The sequence below is a fragment of the Cottoperca gobio genome, chromosome 16, assembly GCF_900634415.1.
Source record: "Cottoperca gobio chromosome 16, fCotGob3.1, whole genome shotgun sequence".
NCBI lineage: Eukaryota > Metazoa > Chordata > Actinopteri > Perciformes > Bovichtidae > Cottoperca > Cottoperca gobio.
In genome coordinates, this window is record NC_041370.1 from 8,533,816 (window position 1) to 8,561,121 (window position 27,306).

The window sequence follows — 27,306 nt, forward strand, 5'->3', positions numbered from 1 at the left end:
AATGATGCCCAGTACAACCACAGTCCTGCAGCCACTGAGCATCACACAAAGGGAACTTTGTTGCATTGAGAAATACACTGATTGTATTTGGAAGTTTATTGTTTCTTGGTCTGACTCTAATGCAGCCATGTGCGTTAATGCTGGCACATTATATACCAAACCAGGTGGTCAGGGCTTACTGAGCTACACCAGCTCAGTAAGCCTGTCTCACCTGTCAACAGATCTTCTTTGAACGTAGTAACTGTAGGAAAATCACATTTTACAACAATGCTAATATCATAGCTTTTAAGTTTCTTGAGCGGTAAGTCAAATCTGTCTCAAGTCAAGTTACAAGTCCTCTTAAATTCTATGCCAAATTGTCTTTCAAGTCCGACTGCTCAATGACACAAATGTGTCAGTATGCAAGTGTCTCATTTATCTTTTTTTTACCAGAACAACTTGAATGTTTTCTCAAATCGAGTCAAGCTTCAGCGCAGTCAAATCAGGAGAATTATTATTTATTTAAATCTGCACTGATTATATGGCCACTTGGAGGTTAAAGCAGAAGAAATTACCATACCATCACCTTTTAAATTGATATGCCACATTTATTAGCAAACAGTTGCTTATTTACACATGCAGCAGACATAGAGCAACATTAGCATTCGCCACCTGACGAATGTAATTCTAATATATTCGTTCTCCTTTCGCTCTCCACCAACTCCTGAGGGAAATATCTGGATTTTTAGCTAATAAATGCTCCACTGTGTTCACCAGGAAGTGGCTAACTTTGCCTTTCTGTCCTTTAGTGCTGGGCAGGTAGTGTACAGTGGGCTTTTAGAGAGTTTTCACTGAGAACAGCTTCCGGCTGCATCTGAAAACAAACTGATGAGAGTTGTGAGAGTGAGTGTTAAACACAATACAGTTGCAGGCTGGAAAAACCAAAACAATGTGCTGAAATGACTGAAATGCTCCTTATAGCTGAGGGGACCAGCAGAGTTGGGTGATAATTCTCTGTGGGTTTATCACTACGAGCATACATATAGTCATTTGATCAATTAATGAATTGAAAAATATTCATAATGGCAGCTTTAAGTACGATTCAGTGCAAAATCTCCAGACACATTTACCTGCAAAGGACAACATTAAATGGTTGTATAATTACTCTCATGATTTGGATATTCACGCTTGATAGAGAAATGCTGGTACACAAATATGGGTGAGACATTTCAAAATGAGTTTTTGTAATTGTACAAGATGATGGTTGAAAACATGTTCATCCACTAGCCGTCATGTAACTGTTAAACGCCAACATTCACTTTTCACTCAAATATAAAATATGACCTTCATACGATGACTGTTTTCTGTCAGTAGAGCTCACAACTTTACCACATATAGCTAATATTTACCAGCTATCGGCAGGTGGCTGCTGTTGATTTTACCACCCTGGGTGCAAACCGATTAGGGATGCAGGTGAGAGGGAGCCATGGTTTAGACGGGAGCAGGAAGCAAAAGGAGAGGAGCATTTATTCAAGTCAGAAGGAAGCAGCGTTTCACTTCTGTGGTTAGATGTTTTTTCAGTTGATGCAGGATGATGTGGCGGGACAAAACACAAGGAGACGCTAAAAGTGTTCAAATGCATCAGCTGTCACAAATTCTTTACACTTCACAATGAATACATCGCAGACAGTGAGGAACAAGCGTGGTGTGTCTCAGCTTTTTAAAGGTGAAGAAGGAAATGAACTGTCACACCATGTTGCCTCATGTTACTTTGAAAGTTGTTTAGCTCAAGGTTTTATATGCTGATATAAACTGGGTTCCAGAAAGCAAAAATATGAGCATTTTTATATAAAATATTAATTAATTTGTAGATTTCTTTCATACGGTTTATTGACATATCAAATTAATTATCGCCACGATGCTGACATAAACAAAAAATTCTCATGCCTTCGCTGCACTGTGGATAGATCTTTTAGGATGGGAGTGCCATGCATATAAATGAACCACTATGGGCTCCCAGATGACTCAGCAGAATGGCAAGAACGCCTTGTGCTTCCCATATTGTAACTTTGACTTCAGCTCATTGCCTTTGTTGCACCCTTCTGCCACAAAACTCAAGTCACACCGAAAAGCCTTGAGGACCAGTGGGTACATTTAGGGGGATGTATTAGCAGAAATGGAATATAATATTCATAACTATGCTTTTTTTTATGAATAATCACCTGAACCTAAGAATCGTTGTGTTGTCGTTAGCTTAGAAATGAGCTCTTCATACCTACATAGGGAGCAGGTCGTCTTCAACAGAGTGTGCCGTGTTGTAACGGCATGTTTCTACAGTACAGAACTGTAAAACACTGGCAGAGAGAAGCTGATAGTCCTCCGACACATTTGAAAAGGGAGGGGTCAGCGGAGGGGTGCTGAGTTTGCTGCAATCTTCAAACTCACCCCTAGATGCCACTAAATCCTACACACTGAACCTTCAAAAGAATCATTGCGTGTGTTTTGAGTAAGACTCTAAATAGCTTCTGGCAGGCGGAGATCACTGTCCACAGCAGATGATTACTTTGTCAGCAAAGAGGCCATTGAAGGTTTATAACAGCTCACTTAAATCCAATAAATCTGGCTGCCATCAGTATTCTTTCATGCCAGCATCATAAGCGAGCTGTGTGGCCGGCCGGTCAGATTTCAGTTAAATAACCAGGATTTAAAAGCAACATCAATTCAAGTTTTCCCCAAATAAACCTCACCAGAAAAAAAAATCCAGAGCTGCAGAGAGGCTGAACCTTGGGCCTCAACAAAAAAATAATTTCTGTGAAGTGGAAAGACAACATTTTATTCCAGACTTTGGGTGCCTGCAACAATAGGGAGGCTGAGGTATCACTTATGAAGTGTGCCATCCGCTGACGAAGATGAGTGGCTGTTTTTAGCTGCAGTGAACTCGTTTGCAAGCTCGACTCAGGGAATTGTGTCTCCTTCTGCTGAGGAGCTTTGTGGCACTCTGGGGACTGAAAATAGGGAGATTGCAACAAGAAAGAGCGACAGTAAGAGACTGAGAGGGAGACAGCAAGAAAAAAAGACAAACTGAAGGAAGGGAAGGAGCAGCTTGGATGGTCTCGGCATTAACAAAGAAAAAAAAAAGAGCGCTTTACCAAATAATAATCTCTACTCGTATATTATGTACATATACGCTGGTGAAACTACTGTGAACCCAGCAGTAGGGATTATATGTCATGTCTCCCAGTGTAATAGCACAAAAGGAAGACTGAGGAGGAGGGTGTGCTGGTTGAGAATTTAGGGCAGCAAAAATAAAGGCAACACAACAAATCCAAACGAAATATAGGAACGCTGCCAATCTCTCCTTTTTCCCCCCCCCCCATCTTTATTGAAGTAGTTTGTTTCAGTTTCCAGCATGAAATATAAAAGAGTAGCCTCTGTGACATATGATACGGAGGTGTGATATCCTGCAGATTAGAGAGGGGAGCTCGGCAAGGCTGCCAGTTCAAATCTTTCTGTTCGAAGCAGCCGAAGAATTAGATTTTTTTAACAATGTATAAAACGACAATGTGAAAACAGTGTGAAAGTTGTCACTTAAGATAAAGCCACAGCAAATGATCACCTGAATCGGCTGTTTTGGTTCATTTTAGCCACGTTTCTACCGCTCTACTCGACTTGAATCAATTTGACTTTGGACTGAATATTGGACTTACATTCATGAGGTGGCCAGAAACACAACTCCAAATGATAATGTTGCACCGTGACTGCTGGATGTGTTAGAACAACTGCCATACAAATGTAATAGTTGATACGTCAACGTTCATGCTTCAGTCAATCAGTTACTTAAAGTTTAAAGCAGTTTAAAGTAGATCAAAAAGGTGGAAAGGTACGTAACCCAAACAGTCAAAGGTTGTATTTGTACTTGGCATCTTCAAGGCTTTAAGGATTGTTAGGGATTTGCAGCAAAACATAATGAGTGTCCATTGAACCTGAATAAAACATGCGTGTGATCAGAGAGATGTGCAAAGAGCAGCTGTGAGAAAGACATAAAACAGCTTCATTAACATTACATCATTATACAACACAAGGTTCTCAATCACCTTACACCGAGACACACACAAATGATAAGATGAGTAATTTATCGATCGCTCCTCTTGCTGTTAAAACAGACGAGGAGCTCATTCTGAAACGAGAGATTTAAATCCTCAATTTCAAGGGCTGTTTTCAGATTAGTGATTTGGTTGAAGTTGAGAAACATTCATCCTGACAAACCCGTGGCAGCAGCCCTCAAAACGGCTCCATTCAAAAAACAAGGCACGTACAGCAGCACGTCTTCCACAAACAGTTTTAATGACCTTACAGAGAGAAATGAATCCTGCCCACTGTGCCTTTATGAAGGCAGTTCATCATTTTACTTTTCCTTTACCTGTGATGTTGTAGAAATAGTTGAAACAGTTGAGGTTCAGGCTGCAGGCTTCCTTGTCGGTCGTGTCTGGACACTGCCTCCCCGCACCGGGAGACCGGAGCGTATACGCCGTTCGCACTCGACTGTTGGTTCTGGTACATGGCTGCAACAGAGACTCCCCGTTAGAAACTAACAAAGATCTTTCTAAAAATGCATAAATTACTAAGCAGTCCATATTGCAGGGAGTGATAAGAACTGAGTACAGACATATCTCTGAATTGGGACTAAGACACAGAGCTCCTGCTGCACTGATATCTATATTCTATGAACATTAAAAGGAGATAAATGTGTTTGCCCAGTTCTGGAGTATTTCCCAGCTTATTGGGCAACAATTCATTTAGAATTCAGCCCCCCCACCCCCCCACCCCCTCACCAAGTCCACATAGGCCTTATCCCTGGAGGGATGTTTTCTTGTTGTATTTCTATAAATAAATAAAGATCCTTTCCCTCCTCTCTTATGGCATTCCCAGAATGTGGAATTTCTAAATGAATGACAGGAGGGCAGAAACGGATGCTCTGCAGGAATGGCAAACCACCAGATTCCACGCGGTCATTGCGAAGAAGATAGTCGGGGTAGAAAATGACAGCCTTTTGAATAACTCCATCTCTGGTACGATGAATAAAACATGCGAGAGGCCCCGCTGCTGCCACTGTACGAGATTGGAAGTGTGGGAAGTCGGTGTGTCAAGCACTTTGGAAGAGAATGGGGTGTGATTAACAATGGCCAGGGTGCTGCTGAGAGAACAGCAGGAGACACCAGAGCAGTTAAAATGTTTTTTTTTTTTTTACCACAAATCGAAAGTGTCTGGGAAATATGTTCTAACGCCTTGCAGGTTTTGCAGGAAGATTGTGTACATGCTGTAGCCTGGAGATGTGTGCTTTGTTGCTGTGATTACATCAGGCGTAGGTGTCTCTTAACAAAACACAATCTGCAAAGTCTTCATATTTTACAGCGAGTTGGAAAAAGGACTCTCAGGTCATGATTTAGAGGGAGATAAATTCTCATGCTCTACTCATTTTACAATCAACTTTAAGGCCGGAATGAAAGTTTATGAACTAAATACCTCGTAGCGTCAAGTATCTTGCTAAATAATTTGATCATAAATCCATATTTTTCTCAAAATATAACTAATTACTTTCACTGTTTGTGGTTGTCTGCCAAATGACGATCCAAACTAGGGGTAATATTTTAGCAGGCTTTATGTTTGCCACTACATCACTGCTGATGTAGAGAGGGTTGTGTGTGTGTGTGTGTGTGTGTGTGTGTGTGTGTGTGTGTGTGTGTGTGTGTCACAAAATGTAAATCTGAAAACCTGCTCAGGAGTTCTGAGTCTTCATCATAAATCATCTTCCTTCCCTACTGGTTGCACAGTGACTACAGTGTAATATAGGTGATATATAAGCCATTTTTCTCCTGTTTCCCAGTTCATACATCTCTTTTATTCCTCCTTGGTGGACGAGAAATAACCAGTTGACAAAGATTCACACACTGCTCACAATGATACAGTGCGGCTACGCTTTGAATTCCTTGAGCCTCAGAGAAAATATTTCTGACAAGAAAAAGACGTCAAGATAAATCTCAATGGGCTTCACAGAATACTGACAGTCTCATATCTGTGGCAGACAGCTGAGCTGCTGCTTTCTGATCTAGCTTCGGCTCTCACCAGGTTGCAGCGGCTCCAGCGGCCCCAGTCATTGAGGACACAGTCCTCGGGGCAGGGCAGCCGGCTCTCCCTGGCACCCAGGGGCATCTCCTCCGGGTCACACAGGTAGTCCTCCACAGACTCGGAAGGTCCGTCTATAGTGTTGAGCATGCACCTGTGGGATGGGTGGGCAGACACTGAATTTGACCTTATTTTAGCTGCAGTTGTGCTCCACAGAACAAGAGAGTCAAACATTATGGAGTTGGAAAGCACATAGAGTACTGGGACGTGTCCCTCAGGGTGAGGGAGGTCTGTTGTATTTATGTCACAGCAACACAAACTCCAGTTGGTTTTAACCAAGTAAAGTTAATGCAGAGAAAATATGACAAGACATGAATAGATAGAGTACAACAAGCTATTATTTTGCTCCATGTGTTGTTTTTATTTGTATCTGAATCCAGGTTTTCCTCAACTGACACATTTCTAGAATGTCTTCCTCTAAATTAGTTTGTATACTATCCAGCAGCCAAATTAAACAGACTGCCACTATGTTCACAGATAATGTCCCCTTTCATTAGCGCTTTGACTCACCGTGAACCTGAGAACCTAGACTTGATCATCACAAGGTGTGTGGGTGTTGACATCTTGTGATGTCCCTGTGTCGCATTCATTGTATGTGTTTCTAATCCACTTTTTGTTTTCCTCATTAACCATCTAATTGCAGTTGTGTGAGTCTAATATATCCTAATTACAGTGGATGTCATGTGCGGAAACATAAATCCAAAAGTTTGAGTTCCACCAGAAAGGATTTGGCAGCGTGTCGGTTGTTGACTGTCAGCTGAACTGTGTTAGATTAACTCAGATCCTCCTTGGCTTGTTTTTGTTTTCCGAAACACTTTACAACAGATAGTCATATTAATTTGAAAACAAATTAGCATGTTTCAGCATCAGTAGAAGTCTGACAGCTTTCAATTGCTGTAGATTGTACAAATTGTAGTCTTCTTCTTCATTTATTACTAATAAAACGTTTTTGCTTGCTACTGCTCGTTTTGACTGATCAATGTCGAAAACCCAGCACAGTTCACGTTTGCAAACTTTTGCTTAAAATGTAATTAAAAAAGAAAATAATTATCCAAATGTTGGTTGATAAACTTTCTGTTGATTGACTCATCAATATATAGCACCTTTAATAGTTCTGTATCTACTAATGTAGACATATAGTAGGACGGACAGATGGATAGATACCTGACTTTTCTAGTCTGCACGCCCTCCCCGCAGTTCTCTTTGAGGTCCACGTTGCTGACCTTCCACACACTCCACGGCTCGGCCACCCAAACATACTGATTACAGTCGCTCTGACACGGCACCACCTCATACACCTGAGGACAGAAGGATCTTATTTACGTGCTCAATATTATTTAAAGTAGATGCAGCAAGTAGTCAAATGTAGCATATTGATACTTTTACTTCTGGGTTGAGACAATTTGTGATTATAATCATCATACAAGTGGGGTCTATAATCTTTATTTCTATAAATACTTCCTCTTAGCCCTGTAAGTTTGTCGGTTAAGTTTAGCCTTATACACAGTAATTCATTGGCTCGGCTATTGGGGGCTTAACTCATCCAACAAGATTATTTCTGCCCCCGGAGCAGCTCTGCCTCTGAGAAATTTCAGAATAAATAAAACTCCAATCTGATACTACCTTGTTTACTTACAGTGAGGATATTGCGGCTGTTTACATCTATCTGTCAGTGACCCAGTGACATCAGTGACACTTAACATCTGCGACTACATTTACAAATTGCTGAGGAAAGCAGCTCTTACCTGGGCCTGTGGGAATGAGTCACATCCAGCGAGCATTGAGGTGGATTAAAAGGAGACAGATGGATTAATGAGTACATGCCAACTGTTCATATAGTGCAGAAAATATGATTAATGCAAAATCCGAGAGGACATGATGATAAAAGCCTTTCTACCTGTGTGAACTTAGCAGATACACACACACACACACACACACACACAACACACACACACACACACACACACACACACACACACACACCCTGAATCTACATCAGCTGATACTCACAGGTCTGGAAATTATTCTTTTTTTTTTAAATCATGGAAAACTGTAAGGAATCAACTGGCACACGTTGGGGGCAATAATATGGTGGATAGGATCCATTTATAGCATCCATCGCTGCTCAGCAGAAAATGAGTTCAGCAATAATGAGGGGAAGGTAAAGGAAAGCTCTGCAGATTCAAGCGTATTATTCATTAATAATTCATTCCTTTCTCTCTCGCTCACTCCAGTGTTGGAAACGGATAATGTGTATCCCACTAGTGATAAGTATAAATATATTGTAGCGCAGTTCATAAATATTCAAGAATGAGGTTTTTTTATCTCAATCTCCTGCTCAGCCACCAATTCAGACTTTAAAAGTGAGCTTGAGTTCCGGTTTCGGCGTCTGTACCTGGTTGATGTGGTCCAGTTTGGGACACGGCCGGCCACCATTGTAAGGTTTCTCTCGGAGCCACTTGGAGCGAACTTTGACCCCGCTGCCGCAGGACTTGCTGCATCGTGACCAGTTGGACCATTCACTGAGTTTACAGTCTGAGGGACAGGGGATGATGCACGCCTCCTCAATGTAACCTGAAAAGAAGACAGAAACAAGGAGGTGTTTAGCAATAATCAAACTAACCTTTACGCTGGTGGTTCTGACTTTTGTTGAAGTGAAGTGAATGATTATTTGTGCACATGAGAAGAAAAACTTTGCTACTTCTCAATCTGTGTCAATGAATGACTAGAAAGCGTACTGTAGTCTGTTGTTAATTATTTCAGAGGGGAAACACATTTACCAGAATATTGATTTGTACAAAATTAGCTTTGAAATAAAACCTTTTGTTCTCTCTGTATCCCACCAGCAGGATCTCAGCCGCTCAGCCTCCAGGTTGAGAATGAAGAATTTTGTTTTCATGATCCACTAAGAAACTACATTTGTCCTAATTCTCAGAGATTTGTTTTTCTCTTCGATCCTACAAACAAGCATTAAAGTCCAAGAACTCTTTAAATGTTATATGGGGAAAATAGCCAGCTGTAAGAGAAAGCTATTACACTATCTAAATGCACTTATTGATTTTCAGCCCAGTGGAATGAAAACAGCGCCCGCATTTAAAGGCACAAATTTATAGGCTGATATATAAAAGTCTAAACATCTAGCAAAGGAGCGGATGGGCTTGTCAGGAAGCTTCATTATTTCAATCTATTTTTCCACGGCTCACAGGGTCATGACACCGTCAGCAGGGCTGGTTTTAAGAATCTCACTCGGCTCGTGTTTTTCTGGTTCACCATCTCTGGGCTTTGATTTCCTCTGTCTTCACCAGTGCACACAGGGCCATGGTACTGTCAAATATGTTGAAAATATAATACGACTATGAACTTTTGGCTGAGCAACGGGTTATTTTTCCTAAAATGTTTTTTTCACTTGCTCGGTGAAAGTCTGTTGAGTAAAAGGGAACCTGATACATTTTTTCAGGCTTGTCTAACAGCACTGGCCTGTAAATCAATTTAGCCTTTGATTAAGAAAATCAATGAGGTGAATGAGCCGGGAAAATGGAGTGTCTAACCACTTCCTCTTCCTGATGTGGGCTCTTTAGTGAAAGACATGTGCTGCTACATTGACTGACAGGTTTGCTGAACACACACTTCCCATGATTTACCCACAAGATTCACACGAATCCTACAAAAGGCTAGTAAGCCCTTAAAAATAAATGCTGTCAATGTACATGCGATACTGATTGTAATAATTAATAGTTTAGTTGATACAAGTAAATAAATAAAAAAGTTTGTTGCATAGTTAAAGAAGAAGGCTAAAAAATGGACGACCGGGGTAAATGATGAGTCGTACAACGCTGCCCGCTTTCAGCATAGCTACAGACCACTGCTGCCAGAAGGTGATCCTTTAAGAAAACAGATTATTGGAGCTTTAAAAAAACAGGGTTAAAACTTGGCTCAGTTGAAGAAAACAGTCGAAATGTGATCTTGCTGCCCACAACTATGCTGACCCAAAAACTGAGCAGTACGATTCCTTAAAGCTAATATGATTAAAAAAATAAAAAGTCTACTTAACTTAATCCAGTCAGGACTAGAGTCCTGGCAGCACTTGGGCACCAATTAAATGCACAGTGACATAATGATCTCTCTCACACGCACACACACACACACACACACACACACACACACACACACACACACACACACACACACACACACACTTCTGTCTGACCTCCTTTCACTCTGTTGCCCCAGATCAGCATCACTACCTTGCCGACTACAGCATGGCCTCTGAAATAAGCCTCATCACCTTTGACCTCCCACTGTTAGTCCTCGTGTCAAGTCCAGTCATTCTAAAATCACTGACACATTCACTTTTAAGTACACTCACTGTGCAAATGGTGCAGCACCTCAGCGTGCGGTTCACTTGTAGTTCAACAGATATACACTTGTTAGGTGTCTTGCCAAGCTCTCAGGGAGGTTTTTTGGGTCGAGTCCAGGTAGGAGATCACTCCCTTTTCCCTTAAGAAGTCAACCTGGCACAAGCTCCTCGTGTAACCCCAAAGCAGTTGTAACTGCTGACTTTTCAACCTCACCTGGAATGTTAATATGTCTCTATCCAGCCAGCTCTTGGAGCTCCCAGTGATAGTTGGGATGTGCACCTCTTCTGGAAATAGAGACAGGCTTTCTAACAACAACCAAAATCAGAAACCTTCTAACTCAATCAAATTACAGAGTACTCAGTTTTCTAGAAGCTGTTTAGACAAATAAGGCAGACACATTTGTTTACCTCTGGGGATCAGTAAAGGCGTATCTTATCTTACTATGCAGTTTATTACACTAATATGAGTTTCTCACTGTCATTATATTCAACCCAAGTTTGTTTAATCTGTAACCTGTAAAACAAAATGCTTGTGTAAAATGTATTTTTTTTCTTAATTAATTTGACAGGGACAATGCATTTAGTTTAGAGTTCATCCGACACAGTGTATATAGATCTTCTAGCCGCAGCTCATTTGCAGACATTGTCCATGGTTAGGCTTTTACGTTATACAACAGTCTAACACAGCCATAGAAACTAAAAATCACACATAACTAAACTGCCGCTACAAACAACCACTACGGACAGTTATTTAAACAATAATAAGAGTAACTAATACTTTATACATGCTTTTAGTAGAAGCAATATCAATAAAACAAATCGTAAGAGGACATTATTTTAGTACAGAACCAATAAAAATGCACATAAGCTTTCACACTGCTGGAATGATGTTTGTACCCACAGTACATATTAATCATCTGACTTTCCTAACATATTATTTTACTCTTTGATGGCACCATTAGCACCATTAGCATGCTGGGCCCCAGGGTGCCCACTGAGGACACCCTGATGTGTAGATCCAGCCACCGTTTATTTCTGTCCACCCAGCCAAGATGCAGTGTTGGCCTCTGAAACCAAATTTCATCCGCTCTATGGGTGGGTGGCCCGAGAAGCTTTACACAAACCTTTTGGCTCCAGGAATCATCCAACATTACAGCCTGATTTTTGACCTGTTACACCCCTGCAACACAATCATCTCCAAGGCAACGGGGGTAGGCTAATCCCTATGGAGGCCAGGATGGAGCATAGAGGAATAAGAAAGAGTCACCATAGGCCAGAAGGTCCCTTTGATGTACATTACTAACCTTAACAGACACTGAGCTTCGTCCTCAAACCTTCACAGCACACTGCCTACATGCTATAACACTCAAAACAGCATAAGATTATAGGGCACCGGCTCTCAGTGTGTTTCTCTTCTTATTACAAATACGGGTCGTCATGCACCAGCAAATCTGCTATCTGCAGTACTGCTCAAGATCACAGGTCCTCAGCAAGATGCTTGCCCTTAAGCTTTACCCTCTATGGCTCCTCAAAGTGACTGCATTCCCTCCTCCTCTTCCACATCCTGCTCAGACGAGGCCAAGGTCCCCTGAGCCATCCAGTAATATTAAGTCATGGTAAAGGTCAAAGCCTCACGGGTGACTTATAGTCATACATATAAGAGCTATATGAGTAATGTCACATATATATAGGACATAGCAGGAGACTTGTTCCAAGATCTTCTCTGACTACATGATGAGACGAGGTGAGAAAAAACGTTGAGGTGATCCATTTTGTTAAGTTTGATTTAAATTGTTTTCTCTCCTGTGTTTATGAATTAAGCCAGGATAATCCTTATTAGGGAGTGTTGCCATGTGAGCAAGGATCAGTATAGTGAGTTTGTTGTCATCTGTGAAATCAGGTGAAAAATCAGGATCATTTAGAGTTTGTTGTTGTAATACTAATTTCGACCACAAGAGGCTGAAGTGCATCATTACCCCGTGTTCCAAATAGGAAAGCATTCATGTATCCTTTCAGGTGAGTTTTAATTCCTCCATTCACTCTAAACACAAGGTACACATGTATGTTGTGTCTTAGCAAGTTATGTAACATCACTGCCATGTCTTTATTTTGGTTAGAAATGTATTTTAACCATATCCATATATGTACCTTGGGTTTTGAGGTTTTAAAACGTCACCTGCCAAACTCTTTTTATTTCACCCGTTTTTGAAGGTGAAAAAAGTAACTTAGCTTCCCAACTAAAAATTATTATTATTAAAAAAAAAATATATATATATTTTTTTAAGTCATTTAGAAAGGTTATCCATGCAAATCCTTTTTTTTTAAAACCTTTTTCTTAAGTCACAAACACACAAGAGAATTTCTTTTAGATCAGACTTAGAAAATGGGTCACGAGATTTACATTTTTTCACTTGACTCTTCGGGCTTCCGTATTCCTTGCACAGAGTTAAAGTTAGTTGTTACATTTTTTGTTGAGTAGTTCATTTTTTACTTTTGTGATATGGGATTGAAAACCCTCCAGGTTGGATATTGTGTCAATTTAGACCATCATGATAATAGTCAAACAACATCATTTCAGTCTTTGTCCTGAGCTGGTAAGTCTGTGGCTTGGTCTTGAGTCTCTACCCCTCAGTCTTGACTTGGCCCTGATATAAAACACGACGACACACTAATTAGATCTTCTTGTGGCTGACTGCAATTATTGCTGGGAACAAATACAATTAGGAATGTGTCATTTGGACGTTACTGTGCTGCTGATTATTAGTGTCAACCTTGACTTTCATAATTTACAGTATATGGTAAAAAACAACAAAAAAACCAGTATATATATATATATATTTTCCAAAATCCTTTTTTCGATCAATTATTCTCGGCAATCATCAAACTGTTACTTGGGGTAACCGTGCAAATTCTAAATAAAAGAACGTCATCTTCCCTTATAATATTCACTCCTCACAGAGGAACGAGGCAATCTGAAAAGTGAACAATACCACAAAGCTTGGATCAACGTTCACTTTTAATGATAAACCCCCTTTTTTTTCTGTTGATGTCTGTGGAATATAGAGATAACAGTGGCACAGTTTGCCTGATCGACATCATAGCCGAGGGCGTTGTGTCAGCAACAGCGTCGTGGAAAGACCATGTCTCCTCCTCTATCAAGATTACAAGTGATGATGGATGAGATGCAGAGAAAGGCACAGAAAATAAAGGAAGGAGTGGCAGAGAGAATGGAGGACGAGCGACTGAATGAGAGGGAGAAAAGGAGAGATTTAATGATATCTTTGAGACTCACATGTACCAACGCCAAGCCTCATGAATGTGTTTTTGTTTTTGTGTGCACCTCAAGGAACATTTCTTTTGTCTCAGCTCATTGATGCTTGAAGATGAATGCATGGATGCACACACACACACACACATAGACTCACAAACATTCACATAGGTGTAAAAATACACACAGGCTGACAACACACACACACACACACAACCCCATCCTTACGACATGCCCTTGTCACACCCACACCCAGATTAACCGACGCATATCTGAATCTGTGACTCACACAAGGAGACTAAAACCATGTTTATGTATGCACAACACTGATGTATTCATTTGAACATCTCCCGCATTCTATTTCACAGCAATTTCACATTGAGTTTCTGAGCCAGGATTCTTTGCTTGAAGTATTTTGGATCTAAGATAAGACCTTAAAAACGAGGAGACAAATGATTGTGACAGGAGTGTGCCAGAAAAAAAGCCTCCTTATGGGAAATTGTGTATCCGAAATGAGTCGCTAACCTCCATAGGAGGGGCTTTCATATGTGCACAAACACAGTCCTTCACTTCAGATGAATATTTAACGGAACAAATAGTTATTCTTGCATCTGAAGCATTCCAACGTGTTACAGTATATTTCTCACCTGGAACCAAAGAAGTTCAGTCTGGAGAGGGACAAAATAATTTACTCCGCCTCAAGATTTGTACTTTTGTGCTTGAATGCAGATTTCTGTCAGAGCTGTTTCCATCATCAGGGGTCCCGGGCCAAACGTAAAAGGTTTGTTGACCCAAATTGTGACATTTTCTCTAGCCCTGACCTCTCGTGTTATGTAGCCTGCTTTACTTTTCTCATGTTCACTTTCAGCTGCATAAGAGTCATGTGCAGTTACTGCTGATGAAAACCCAACAACTCCTTATTTTGCTGCTTCAAAATAAAAGCGTTCACTTATCAAAATAATGGGGAACTTCTTTTGTGTCAAATTACTCCAGTGAAATGTGCCTTTCTGGCTAACTCTGGCATATTTTCTGACATATTATTAATTATTCAAATCCATTCACCTCCATGGTATTGGATTGGTAGCGCAGTGCAGTGCGAGATATGTCAAAACCTGAACATATTTACTGTGCTGTCAGGCCTACGCATCAGGGACATCCAAGTTATGACCTCTTCAGACTTTTTCCGCTCTCCATGCAAGTAGGTGGAAGCAGGCGAGGTTGTGCCAGAGGTCCCTACTCTGCTTCTACAACACCTGAACAGAAACAACTAAACTATCCGCATGGCTAGATATTTCTAGAGATGCATTGTTTTTTTTTTGTAATTTAGGTGAACCAACCCTTTAACAAAGCAACAAACTCACACACACACACACACACACACACACACACACACACACACACACACACACACACACACACACAAACACATATATATACACACAGTATATATATATACTCACCATGACTATTGCAGCGAGAGGTCTCCACCAGCCTGTTGTCCTGGTCGTAGCACACCATGGCCTGGTAGCGGTAGCCCTGTCCACACTCCTTGATGTCTCCCTGGACCTTCATCCCCAGGAGGCTCTCCACTCTACCTCCCTCGGGCAGGATGCAGTCTGACCAGTTCCCCACTGGCTGGGCATTGTACTTGTCACAGGGGCAGTACTGGGTCTCACTCAAAGGGTACATTTGGGTGTTTTTGCACTTGTCTTTCTTCTTGCTCCTCCCTGAGGAGAGCAGAGGGACAGAGATGAGCAGAATAACTTTGGTAGAGGTGACTCAACATGTCTGCCGGTGTTGGTGGATTTCTATCTCTTTTTGAGTGAAGTAGCTTTAAGTCTCATCATAGTCGAGCCTACTTTCAAGGCCTTTGGGATAGGGTAGTCACTGAAAAAAGGCTTGATGACACAGAAGTTGCTGCGTGCACAGGGAGACAGCAACTCCTGATGATAGATTACGCTGGCAAAATAGTTTCAAGCAGAGTGCTCTTTTACTGAAACAGCTTGACGTTTTTTTATCCACATGTCAAGCCTCGTTAATCATAGATCACCATAGATGCACACAACTTTTGAGTTGTTTTCCATGCAAATAAAAACATATACATATAAAAAGTCTTTCTATGTAACTGTCCAAAACATCTTTACCTGCAGGTGCCAGTGAATCCAGCAAACTGTGGGTTGGACTGTAAATCTTGTTTTGTTTTTAGCATTAAGATAATTACAGATAAGGTTTACTAAGTGTATCCTACATTAGGACCACAGCTGGTTGCAGTTAATTGCATCTAAGCAGCAAACTGCTGTGAATCATGGTATAATCTGTGTGTAAAGGTCATAGTGACCAACATACTGCATAGTGATTCACCTTTACTTGAGCAAATATAACTAAGATTATAAGAGGATACTACGATGGATTTGTAGGGTCATTGTAGGTTACACATAATATTTACAGCACCGGTGGAAGAGGGGAAATATTCTAAGAAAGAAATCTTGAGTTGAAACTTCTCTGAGATTAAAGTGCTACATTTATAAGAAAAACACACATTTACGAGAAGAAAACTAAAATATTATCTGAGATTAAAAAGCCCTAAATTTGCGAGAAAAACAATCTGATATTCTCTGAGATTAAAGTCACACATTACGAGAAAAAAATTGTATTTTGTTTAGTCAAGGAACCACATTGTTCACACCACAGACGCCACCGGTAAAAAGACCCATTCACCCAAACTGTAGGAATGTGGATAGAACTACAACATCCACTCCCTCTCCTTCCGGATTCACAGCAAAGAGCAGTGAAACCACGTCTTCAAAGAGTGTTTAAATGCATAACACTTGGGTGAACGGGTCAAAAGATTTCACATCAGGGGAAAAATAAAAGCTTTTTAAATCCACTTTCTGACAGTTTAAAGTTTACTCTCCCCCCCCGCCCAGTAACCTCTTGTGCAGGTGTCTGAATATTTTGCAGCCCTCTTGTCATTTTGCTTTATGACTGTGATGCACAAGGCAACTGTCCGGGAACACCGTGATGGATAACAAAGGCTGAGGAGTTATTTCAGATTTGTTGCTTTAATCCCACCGGAGCATTTCCTGGAAAGAACTACCTGAATAGATTTACGACCTCACGTTTAACTTTAGTGCTCGTCTCTTGGAGCGTTGCCCACCAACATTACCCCCTAAACTGCCTGCTACCTCAGCAGCACCTAAACCACAGTGCAAATGATAAGCTTGTCTGAAAAGGGTTCAGAACAACAGCCCATTGTTTGTGCTGCGCCACGCTTTGCTCTTACCTATTAGTGCCCTCTTTCTGGTGCGGACCCCGACGCAGTCAGCTGTGCAGGACGAGAACTTTGACCAGTTGGTCAGCTGGCAGTCGTCCTGGCAGGGGAGCTGACAGCGCTGAGTGATGGCAGGCATTTCCTTGGCGAATTTCAGACACTCGCTGATGTCGGCCTGCGTCCCGTCTAGCTGGCGACAGGACACAGCTGGAGGAATTAGAGGAAGACGGGTCCAAAAGGCTTCATTAGAACGTGTGGGAGGCCATGAAGTGCTCTTTTATTGTTGAAACAGATCGATTGGTTGTCAGAGCAGGTATTGAAAAGTGCAAGGCAATGACGTATGGCGATAAAAGAGGAACCAAGTAAAATACAGAAGAGCTGGCCTTAGTATCATTTTGAGGTACTTTTTTTAATGCTACTTTATAAATCTGTCCCAATAAAATACAGATATTGTATATTTACTCTTCAGCAGCTTCAATCACTAAGAATGTTGCAGATTCAGATTCTATAGACAAAACACATAAGCAGCTTGTTAAATATGGCGCATAATTGAACGTTTAATTTATGATAATAGTTCTTTAAAAAAAAGAAAAAAAGGATTTACATGTGTTTGTTTAGCACTTTTAACAGGGTACTCATAGGCACTTTATTTGGTAATAAAGACAGTAACAGAAACAGTAAAAGCAACAACAGTATAAAAACAGCTACACACATGAAAAAGGAAGAGGGGGTCTTTTAAAGTGCTATACAAATACAAATAAATCAAATGTATCATTGATGGAAAATTTGAATGTTGGTTTTTGTTGCAATAGAGTATTATTACATATTCCAGTGATGGAGTATTGCACTTCCACACATTGTCATGTACAATATGCAAGTTTCTGCCACTAGGGGTTTCTCAATCAAAACAATAACACAAAAATAAAATGAATGTTTTTCCGACGCTGCTCTTGGGACAACGGATGTCCTGAGCTAATGTTTGCTCAGCTTGTTTCTCTGAAATCTTAAGATCCAGAAAATCAGGAGGTTTTTACCGTGAGCCGAATTATCCGCAGAAGTCTCCTCCGCTCTACTGTTCTCGCAGGCTGTGTAGTACTCCCTATTACTAGTAAATGGACTTTGATGTGTAAAACCGCTGTAGTTCCTCTTTAAGTACAGTAAGAGATCCAAGTACTTCTTCCCCCACTGGTGAGCAACATTACATCAAATAGAGATGTAAGGAGAGCAACATACGAGTCAATGAAAAATAGATCAGAACTGTATAATTCAGATTACATCTCGTGGGGAGCTAAATAACAACTATAAGCAGAGCAGACACAAACCTCAATTGGTTTGAAGCCCACAAGTCAATTTGTGTTGTCTTGCGTCATCACATTCTTTGTTCTTTCAATAAAGGCTATATTACTTGTGTTGCTGCAATATTTCATTTTCTTTTAATGCAGACGTTCTGCAGGGCTTTCCCTTCAGAGAGAAATCAATCTCCAAGCACATTTTTGCTCAACCTCCCGAGGGCACTGCTATTGGTCTGAAAAGCCTCCGTCTGTTGATGTGTTAGGTCAGGTCTTATCTTAGACAATGTGTGTGTGTGTGTGTGTGTGTGTGTGTGTGTGTGTGTGTGTGTGTGTGTGTGTGTGCGCGTGTGTGTGTGTGTGTGTGTGTGTGTGTGTGTGTGTGTTTGTGTGTGTAAGAGAGACAGAGATAAGCACATGGTCTCAGTTGTTCTGTGTGTTGTTTAAAGGTGCCACCGCAGTGTGTTTTTCCTCTAAGGTAAGCCTCTGTCTAGGTAAACAACACAATATACTGTTAGACAAAAACACAGATCAGAAAGGACAGTGTGTCTGATTTAGTTTAAGTCAATGACAAAGTTATTTCTGCCATTTAAATATGTCGTGGGGTGAAAACATGTTCAGAAGGCTGTGGACATCAGGTGTCACATGGTATCAAATCAGGGAAAAGCAGCAGAGAATGTGAAATAGTGTGATGTGAGTATGTCTAAAGTGGACCTAAAAGCATTTTCATGAATACATTGATTCTTCTATCCATTATTGTAAGCTGGCGAAGACAAAACAGAAATATAAGCACTAATAATGGCCTCCTATAGGAGCTGGAACATAATGAAATTGATCATTCTGCGTGACCCCCTGAAATTGATTTTTTTATGAAAGCCTCCCAGGACTATATGCTACAACCGTCCTCTATGAAAAGGCGAGAGGGAATATGCTTTAAAAGTGGGAGAGCCACAACTCCTTTACAGTACTTGTCACTTGTGCGTGAAGCCCATATAAACAGGAGTTTGGGCTGTCGTGTGCTGTAGGCAAGGTGCAGCATCTACTCCTAAATTTCAACAAGAGACATTTGATTAAAATTGCATGACAAGAGCCTGAGGTGAAAAAAAAAGCCAGCAGTGAGACAACCCAGACTGTCAAACGAGTCTCAAGAGGCTTCATGATGAGTTGTGAACACATTTCCTTCCCAAACTCAGGAGATTTCCCCCCAAAATAAAAACAAACAGAAAAAGAACAGAAGTCTCCTGTGGATGTTCTCAGGAGTGTCAGCCTCAGTTTGTGTCAGGTGTTGTAAGTGGGCGGATTTGATATGTGCTCAAAGTAAATTGGCCTTTTCTCTAAACCTTGGCAACATCCATTTGCTGCTTCGTGCCCGGGCTCCACATGCACCGAAATGAGCAAAAAAATTCATTTACGGTGATTAGTAACGGTCCAATGAAAGTGTGGAGGGAAATGAGAAATGAAGAGATTGGATTCTTTACCTCTTGTTTGGAGTCCAGGTCCACAGGTCTCCTGCGCACCGGGGCGGTGCTGTCTGACAAACCATGGGACCAGCTGGCACTTCCTCCATTTATGGGTTTTCCACCTGGAATAAATCAGGACAGTATAGCTGTATCAATGCAACCATAGTATTCACTATTATATCAACGTTGCACCACAGTTAGTATGTAATAAAGATTTGTATATATGGCTGAACTATTTGAGGAAAATATCAACTTTTTCAGACCAATATATGATTTAGATTGCATATATACACATACATATATATATATATATATATATATATATATATATATATATATTTATATATATATATATATATACAATATACATCTATACATTACGTTTCTATATCTAGCAATAGCTCTATAAATATATAAGTATTAAAGTATTATACGTACTATAAGTATTAAAGCGCAGGCGTAGGTTAGGCCTAACTATAAATAAAAACATATAGTATAACTTTGAGAGGTGGAGAAAGTGATATATACATATATATACATGTATGCAAGCGTACATGAGAGGTGAGTCTTCATATTATATTTTCAGCTTTTTACCAAAATGATTCATAAAAAACAAGAAATTATTGTCAAACTCAACACATACTCTATATGAGGACGGTAGAGACGTCACAATAGTAGATCTGTAGACCATTTGAATGGAATAAACCGCATTATCGGATCGCTGTCGTGCTTGTACCTGAATCCTGGACAGATTTTGGGGACCTCACAGTCCGTCTCCTCCTCCAGCACCTCTGGACAGTCCTGTCCTCCGTTGGATGGCTGCTGGATGATAAGACGTTTCCTTGTTTGCTTTCTCTTCACAGCGTTACCTTCTGAACAGACACACACACACACACACACAATTACTGAATTAAAATATGAAATGTCTTCATGGGAAAGTGATGAGAAAACATGTCAAAAATGATAAGCTAGGCTGCTCTGTTAATAGTCCTTGAAGAATGGAATTGGAAACTACTTTTGCCAAATCTAATTGGATAGCAATTGTAAACAACACGCACGTCCGATTACTTGGAACATCTAGCCAAAAAACGATGATGTAGAAAAATCCCATTAAACCTGAGAAGTGGCTCAGATTAAATTGATGGTGTTTACACGTGTGGCGATGACCTCAAGTAGTTAATTAAGATGAAACGAGCCTCTGGCTATTTCTGAACCTCGCTTTAAACCTTTGAATGTGGGTGATGTGAAATTCCCTGCACAAGGTGAAAATATCAACAGCATCAAATTAAAATGCACGACCATCAGTGCAGCGTGTGCAGAGATTTATGCCGCCGTGTCACATGAAGAGGTCATCAAAAATATGGACGGTAATGATCTTCAGATGTAAATCAATGTAATGTAGTTGCCTCTGCTCAACAGATTGGGCAATGGCTGCCTGACAAAGGTGACCTCATCTGAACTATGTTTTTCTTTCACAGCGTGAAAACAATAACAACCCGACGACGCTTGCTGACACTTGTAGCCACGGGGAGAGTCGGATTGCTGTCGCACTAAAAGAGGTCGTACATGCCAATCTGTCAAATTAATTACGTGTAAAGAGACGTGAGGGCGAGATGTTTAAGTGGTAGTTGATGTGTCTGACTCTGTGCAGAAGGTCTCACCTCTGTAGCTTTTCCACACAATCACTTCCATGTATGCTTCTAGGCTGGGACAGAGTCATAGCAATACATGTTTAATTGATTATTCTTGTTTAACTTCATTAAATCTAAAATAAAGAGCAGGTTCACGATGATCATGTTAGAGAAGCAAACCACACAATGCTCATTTTGGGAAAATGTGCATGTTGCAATTAAAGGTTTTCTGCGATATGCAAACTTTCTATTTCTTTTTTTTTTCCAACACAACATAATTTCTGTCAAATGTTGTATTTGTACTATGTTGTTTATCCTGTACACACGACATCTATTGCACGTCTGTCCGTCCTGGGAGAGGGATCCCTCCTCAGTTGCTCTCCCTGAGGTTTCTTCCATTTTTTCCCCTTTAATTTTGGGGTTTCTTTTAGGAAGTTTTTCCTTGTGCGATGCGAGGGTCTAAGGACAGAGGATGTTGTAACCTGTACAGTCTGTAAAGCACACTGAGACAAATGTATAATTTGTGATATTGGGCTATACAAATAAATTTGATTTGATTTGATTTGATTTAAGGAATGCAGAGTTATGTACCTTGGAAATATAAATGATTGTGTCTCTGATAATAATAGATCATTATTAAGCTATTGTTGATCACACGCAAGAAGAAAATAACAATACATTGGTATAAGACTGAATCCCCTCCCATAGAACAATGGTTAGAAATTAGATTTATATTATGGAGAAAATGACCTTTCAGCTCAAAGTGAGAGAATGTTTTTGTCAGTAAATGGTGATTTATGACACAGTGGAAAATACTTATGGACTAACTGATATATAATCTTCAAGATACTGGATTTGTAAACGCCCTTCTTCGATAATGGACACTTGATTCTGTTTTTTTCATTTATTTGTGTTTCTGTTAGTAAAAAAAGTAAAAAGTTAACACAACTCGGTTATAAGCACAGACTCAAAACTACTTAACATTGACCAAAATTGAATTACAATTGGTCAGTAAAGAAAAAAAAGGAACAACAATGATTCCCTTCAGTGATTTGTATGAGGCAGTATTACTTTACAGCAGCCAGTCTTCTCTCCCTGCATGAGATAATAACAAATGTCACAGTACCTGCGTCACAAGTCACAGGACACGGTGTCCAGTCGCTGAAAGGGGTCATGATACAGTCTTTCTTGCAGGGCAGCTGACATGGTCGCACCGTGCTTGGACGAGGGCCGTCTGGACACCTAGACAACAAAAACACACACAGCAGGGCTGTAAAGTAACACTGTTGAATGATGTTGATATACAGCGGCAGATTGTTCCTCAGTGTATTTATAGAAGTCCTCTTGAACAACACAGTTATTATAACTAATGACCCATGGCAAAATAACTGAGAATGAATAAAAAACACTGATTACAAGCTTTGCTCTGTATGCCCAGATTCAAATCTAGTGTTGGTTAGAAGCACTTTAACCACAGGAAGCAGCCACTTAAGCACAGTGTACTGTCGAGCAAGAGGTGCTGGCAAGATGAACATGTAGTGAGAGAAAATAAACACAAACGTTTGTGTAAACAGCTGCACACTAAGCCCGTAAAAAGATATGGTCAAGGATCTTTTATTACTGTCATTTAATTATGTTAGTCTATTCTGTACACACAACACCCACTGCATGTCTGACCGTCCTCGGAGAGGGATCCCTCCTCGGTTGCGCTTCCTGATATTTTTCCCTGTTAAAAGGTTGGTGTGTTTTTTGAGAGTTTTTTTCTCTCCAGACTCGAGGATGAAAGGACAGAAGGTGTTTTATGCTGAGCAGATTGTAAAGCCCCTTGAGTCAATTTGTGCTTTGTGATATTGGGCTGTATAAATAAAACTGACATGACTTGAGTATTAACACAGATAAGAGCAACGTGTTTCAGTCAGCGCTCACTGATACTGTTACAGAATAAAGGATCATTGAACATATATTTTTCATAGTGTGGTCCTATAAATATCTTTCTGGCTACAATCTAAATGTTTACCTTTGGTACAACATGATATTGTCACAAAGTAGGTTGGTAAACATTAGTGTGATACAGTATGTACTTTTACATTTCTGATTAACAAACTTAAACATTTTTAAAAACACTTTTCGGAGCTCTGGTGCAGCTTTAACTGAAATTTGGATGGTTCACCCAAACTGTAAAACATCAACCAGGCCCCAATGACTTTCATATATGTACCGACCGTCTGGATTCAACTGACATTTAATAGATACAATTTATGTCGAGATATAAACCATGTTTTAAAGCTTTAATAAATATCACTGTAGAGGTTTGTCACATCAACCATCTGGGTATTGCTTGAATACAGAATGTAATTATTCTAGGCACAATCTAGGGCAATAAAAACTGATGAAAACCTTCGTAATCACGTCCAGTTTACGACTGATGTATGCCATCTGCCTCCCAGTGTTTGAAAGATATAGAGAAGAGGTGGTCGTATTCGCCAACGGAAAACAATGTAGGCATGGCAGGAAATGTTAAGCAAGTCTACATGAGGATGTTTTACATTTATTTCTCTCTGCTGAGGAAACTGTAACACACAGAGCTCCTTAAGGGTAAAGCCAGCAGCTAGCAGACCGGCCTCAGGATAAAAAAACTCTCTTGTTTTAACTGGATTCTGCTATCAGTGAGTGATAATCCCTTTGATTGCACAGAATAGAGGGTCAAGCCGAGGCTTCGCGAACAGGGGTTATGGTTAATCTTCAGTCATTTAAGCACCTAAGGTCCCCTGTGCATTCTGCAGGGCAAAAATAAATAGGTTGAGATGGTCCTATATGACATACTTTAATCTCATCTCTGCAACGCTGGGTCCCCGGTCTCGCAGCTGGATGTTGCAGCTCAGTTTCCTCATCCTATTGCTGACACACAGGTCAGGTTTAATGTTGCTAAGAATGAGCGCTCTCCTCTGGGCGTACCATACTCGTTAGCGTGGTGTTATCAGGCAAGCAATAGTGAGCCTAGCAGGGAAAATGTAATAATGTAACAGCGACAAAAGGAGAGATTTATTTTTAATACCAATAGACAGCTAAATCCCTCTCGAGCGGAACAAATCCTCTGGTGTCTTCATACAAGTGAATGGTCCTCAGGAAGGAAAAAAAAAACAGCTTCCGGATGCGGCACACATTTACATGTTTAGCCTTCAGATGATGCTTTAAAGAAGTGAATAAACAGGTGTCTCGCTTGAGGACACTTGAACAGGACACAAGGCTGTTAAGATCCTGAGACTGAACCTGAACCTGAACTAAACCTGAGACTGCAGAACAATCTCTACACCAGTGCTAACCAGGATTTTATCAATTCATTTATACAGCTATTTTAACTGTGCAGAGTCTGCAGTCTGTAGAAATCACGAGGCTCTTTATCAAGGGAAACCTGGCAGAGAATGCAGCGTGAAGACGGAAATAAACAGCGCACAGAAATCTGCAAGATCTAAATACAATCAAGGTATTGACAACATGGAACAGATGGAAAAGCAATGTATTATATAAGCAATACAAAAAGCAGCAGGCTGATGTCAAACATGCAGGTGCATGAACAACATTATTTAGGTCTCAGCGAAACAAAATGGTTTGTCACAAGTTCATTCAATTTGAATTCATATTCAAACTCAACTACTTTCCTTTGTGTTCCACACAAGAGAGCAGTAACTCTCCAAATCATGTTGATCAATTATTAGGATGTTGAGGAAGTTTCATTGGTTAGTAATAGGATCAAATCCATCTCAAATTAGATGCAAATAGGATACCCTGAACACATATCTCAACAACATCGCAGCTGTATGTGCTGGAACATTAACTTTCATATCATAACAAATGTAGTGCAGAATGTCTCGTGTTTGTCATCCAGTCAAGTGATCCCTAAAATCTTTGTTAGTCGTTGTGTATGCTCTTAAATGGAGCATGACTTGTACACAGTATGTTTCTAAAAGGACTACAGATGTTGTATTTCTCACGCTTATTGATTCTTGATTATGTAAGATTTGCCTCAGGCATAGAAACATCTCTTCACATCATGAGGGATCAGAGCACTGAGGCAGTGCTATTAGATGATGTGGCTCCAAAAGCTCTTTGACAAAGAGGGGATTAAACTTTTGACCTTGTTATACTCACTCTGCTACTCAAAAATGGTAAATGTCTGAGGATGAGCTACAATTTACCACTCGTGTAAGATCTTGAAAGAACACGGGTAATAAAACAATATTCCTATTTAGGAACACCACAGTTAAAAAAAATACATCTTGACTTTTGCCTTTGATCCAGGCAGCAACACACTCTGAATGACAAACTAAACCTTCGAGGACTTAGAGGGAAAACTCATTGCTGAAGTGCAGATTGCCTGCCTTTCAGATTTCACCTTTCCAGTGTCCCCTCTCGAATACACACAAACATAAGCAAATGTTCAGGCCCAGAATGTCTTTGAAAGAAAAACAACATCATTGATGGTTTGAATGCCTAAAACAACCTTTGTTTGCTAAGAAGTGACATCCTGTGGTCAACTAGATTATGAGTCATTTTTGTAAAGTCATAAAACCTCTGAGGGAGGAGGTCAGAATACCACTCTTTGTATCCTGTCTGCTTCTTTTAGCCATGAGCAAGATCTTTCCCAACCCTTAAACAAATATGTGTTGGTTTCTTACAGTATATAGTAATCAAACAGTCTTATGAATCAGTCTTTGTAATGGCCATTTTAAAAGACGCATGATAAACAATGTCTGGTTGACAGGGGGCATCGGATCAGACGAATGTCATAAAGGTCATTGTGGAAGACAATTACAAACCATGTTGTTTGAAGTTTCATCTGGAAAACTTGGTGGTTCTGGATCAACTTCTGTTTCATTACAGCCGCACTTGTAAGAGAACATTTCTTCTGGCAATTAAATCACAGAAAAATTGAACTACTTTCAGGTTAGAAGCCTGCGTCCCAGGCTGAAACCTATGGGGTAATTTTTTATTCCCAGTTGAACTGTGATAAATGCCTTAAGTCAGTTATTAAGTCCTGTTATTTTCAATTAAGAAACAATGCAATACTATGCTCCTCATGTATTCAAAGCAAAGCAAAGAAGCCGTATCAAATCTACAATTAGGTCAAACTTCTAATTTAATTTAGCCTCTAATGTCACGGGAACAAGGGCTCCTGGTTGTGCCGTGTTCAAAGAGTCCTAGATTATGAAACAATCTACCACTGAGGGTCAGCGAATTCAATCAGGTGCAATCATCTCAAGACTAATTTATTCTTAAAAGGCTTTTTTCTTTAAGTCTCCTCGCCCACATCTGTGAGGCTCTTTGAAAGCCTGATTTTGTGTGTTGTATGTACACAAACTTTTACTTACATACTTACTGAAGTGACATAAATACACACACTATGCATATTTATGAATGAGCTTGTTACTGTAGTTTTGTCATCTTTTGATACTAATTGGGAAAAATAGCCCTTTTGTTCACTGGTGTTGGGGATCTCTCTGAAATCTGGTCCTCTTTGTGTGGAGTTCGGATCAGGGTTTGGGTTGTGCATGACGTCCCTCTCTCTCTCTCTGCCTGTGCCAGTTTCCTTTTAATTGGAGTCTCTAAATCAAGTGTGAATGTGAAGTGTGGCTGTTTGTGTTAGCCTGTGTACAGACTGGTGAGCTGCATGCTAGGGATTGGCACAAGGTCTACTAGGAGAACCTAAAAAAAATAAGTTGGTGCAAAAAAGGATTGGGTGGATGGTAACTTCAGGAGGGTGCTTCTCAGTGTTTTTATTTAACTTAGTGCAGCTCTCACTCTTGATTCTGTTTCCTGTAAATGGACTGGTTTTATATAGTGCTTTACCAATCTTTGTGATCACTCAAA

At 40.3% G+C, this 27,306-nt stretch overlaps 1 protein-coding gene across 1 annotated transcript in view; it reads right to left on the reverse strand.

The window, feature by feature from the left end:
• The window catches only part of thsd7ab (thrombospondin, type I, domain containing 7Ab), a 131,175-nt gene that overhangs the window by 30,018 nt on the left and 73,851 nt on the right, over positions 1–27,306 (reverse strand). Inside the window, exons 10-19 of the mRNA XM_029451126.1 lie at positions 22,565–22,680; positions 20,544–20,679; positions 19,826–19,929; positions 17,071–17,265; positions 15,248–15,514; positions 8,558–8,736; positions 7,908–7,913; positions 7,327–7,460; positions 6,103–6,256; positions 4,400–4,541 (exon numbers count right to left, since the gene is read on the reverse strand). Of these exons, the coding sequence (XP_029306986.1) occupies positions 4,400–4,541; positions 6,103–6,256; positions 7,327–7,460; positions 7,908–7,913; positions 8,558–8,736; positions 15,248–15,514; positions 17,071–17,265; positions 19,826–19,929; positions 20,544–20,679; positions 22,565–22,680 (1,433 nt within the window). The remainder of the gene's footprint in view (positions 1–4,399; positions 4,542–6,102; positions 6,257–7,326; positions 7,461–7,907; positions 7,914–8,557; positions 8,737–15,247; positions 15,515–17,070; positions 17,266–19,825; positions 19,930–20,543; positions 20,680–22,564; positions 22,681–27,306) is intronic.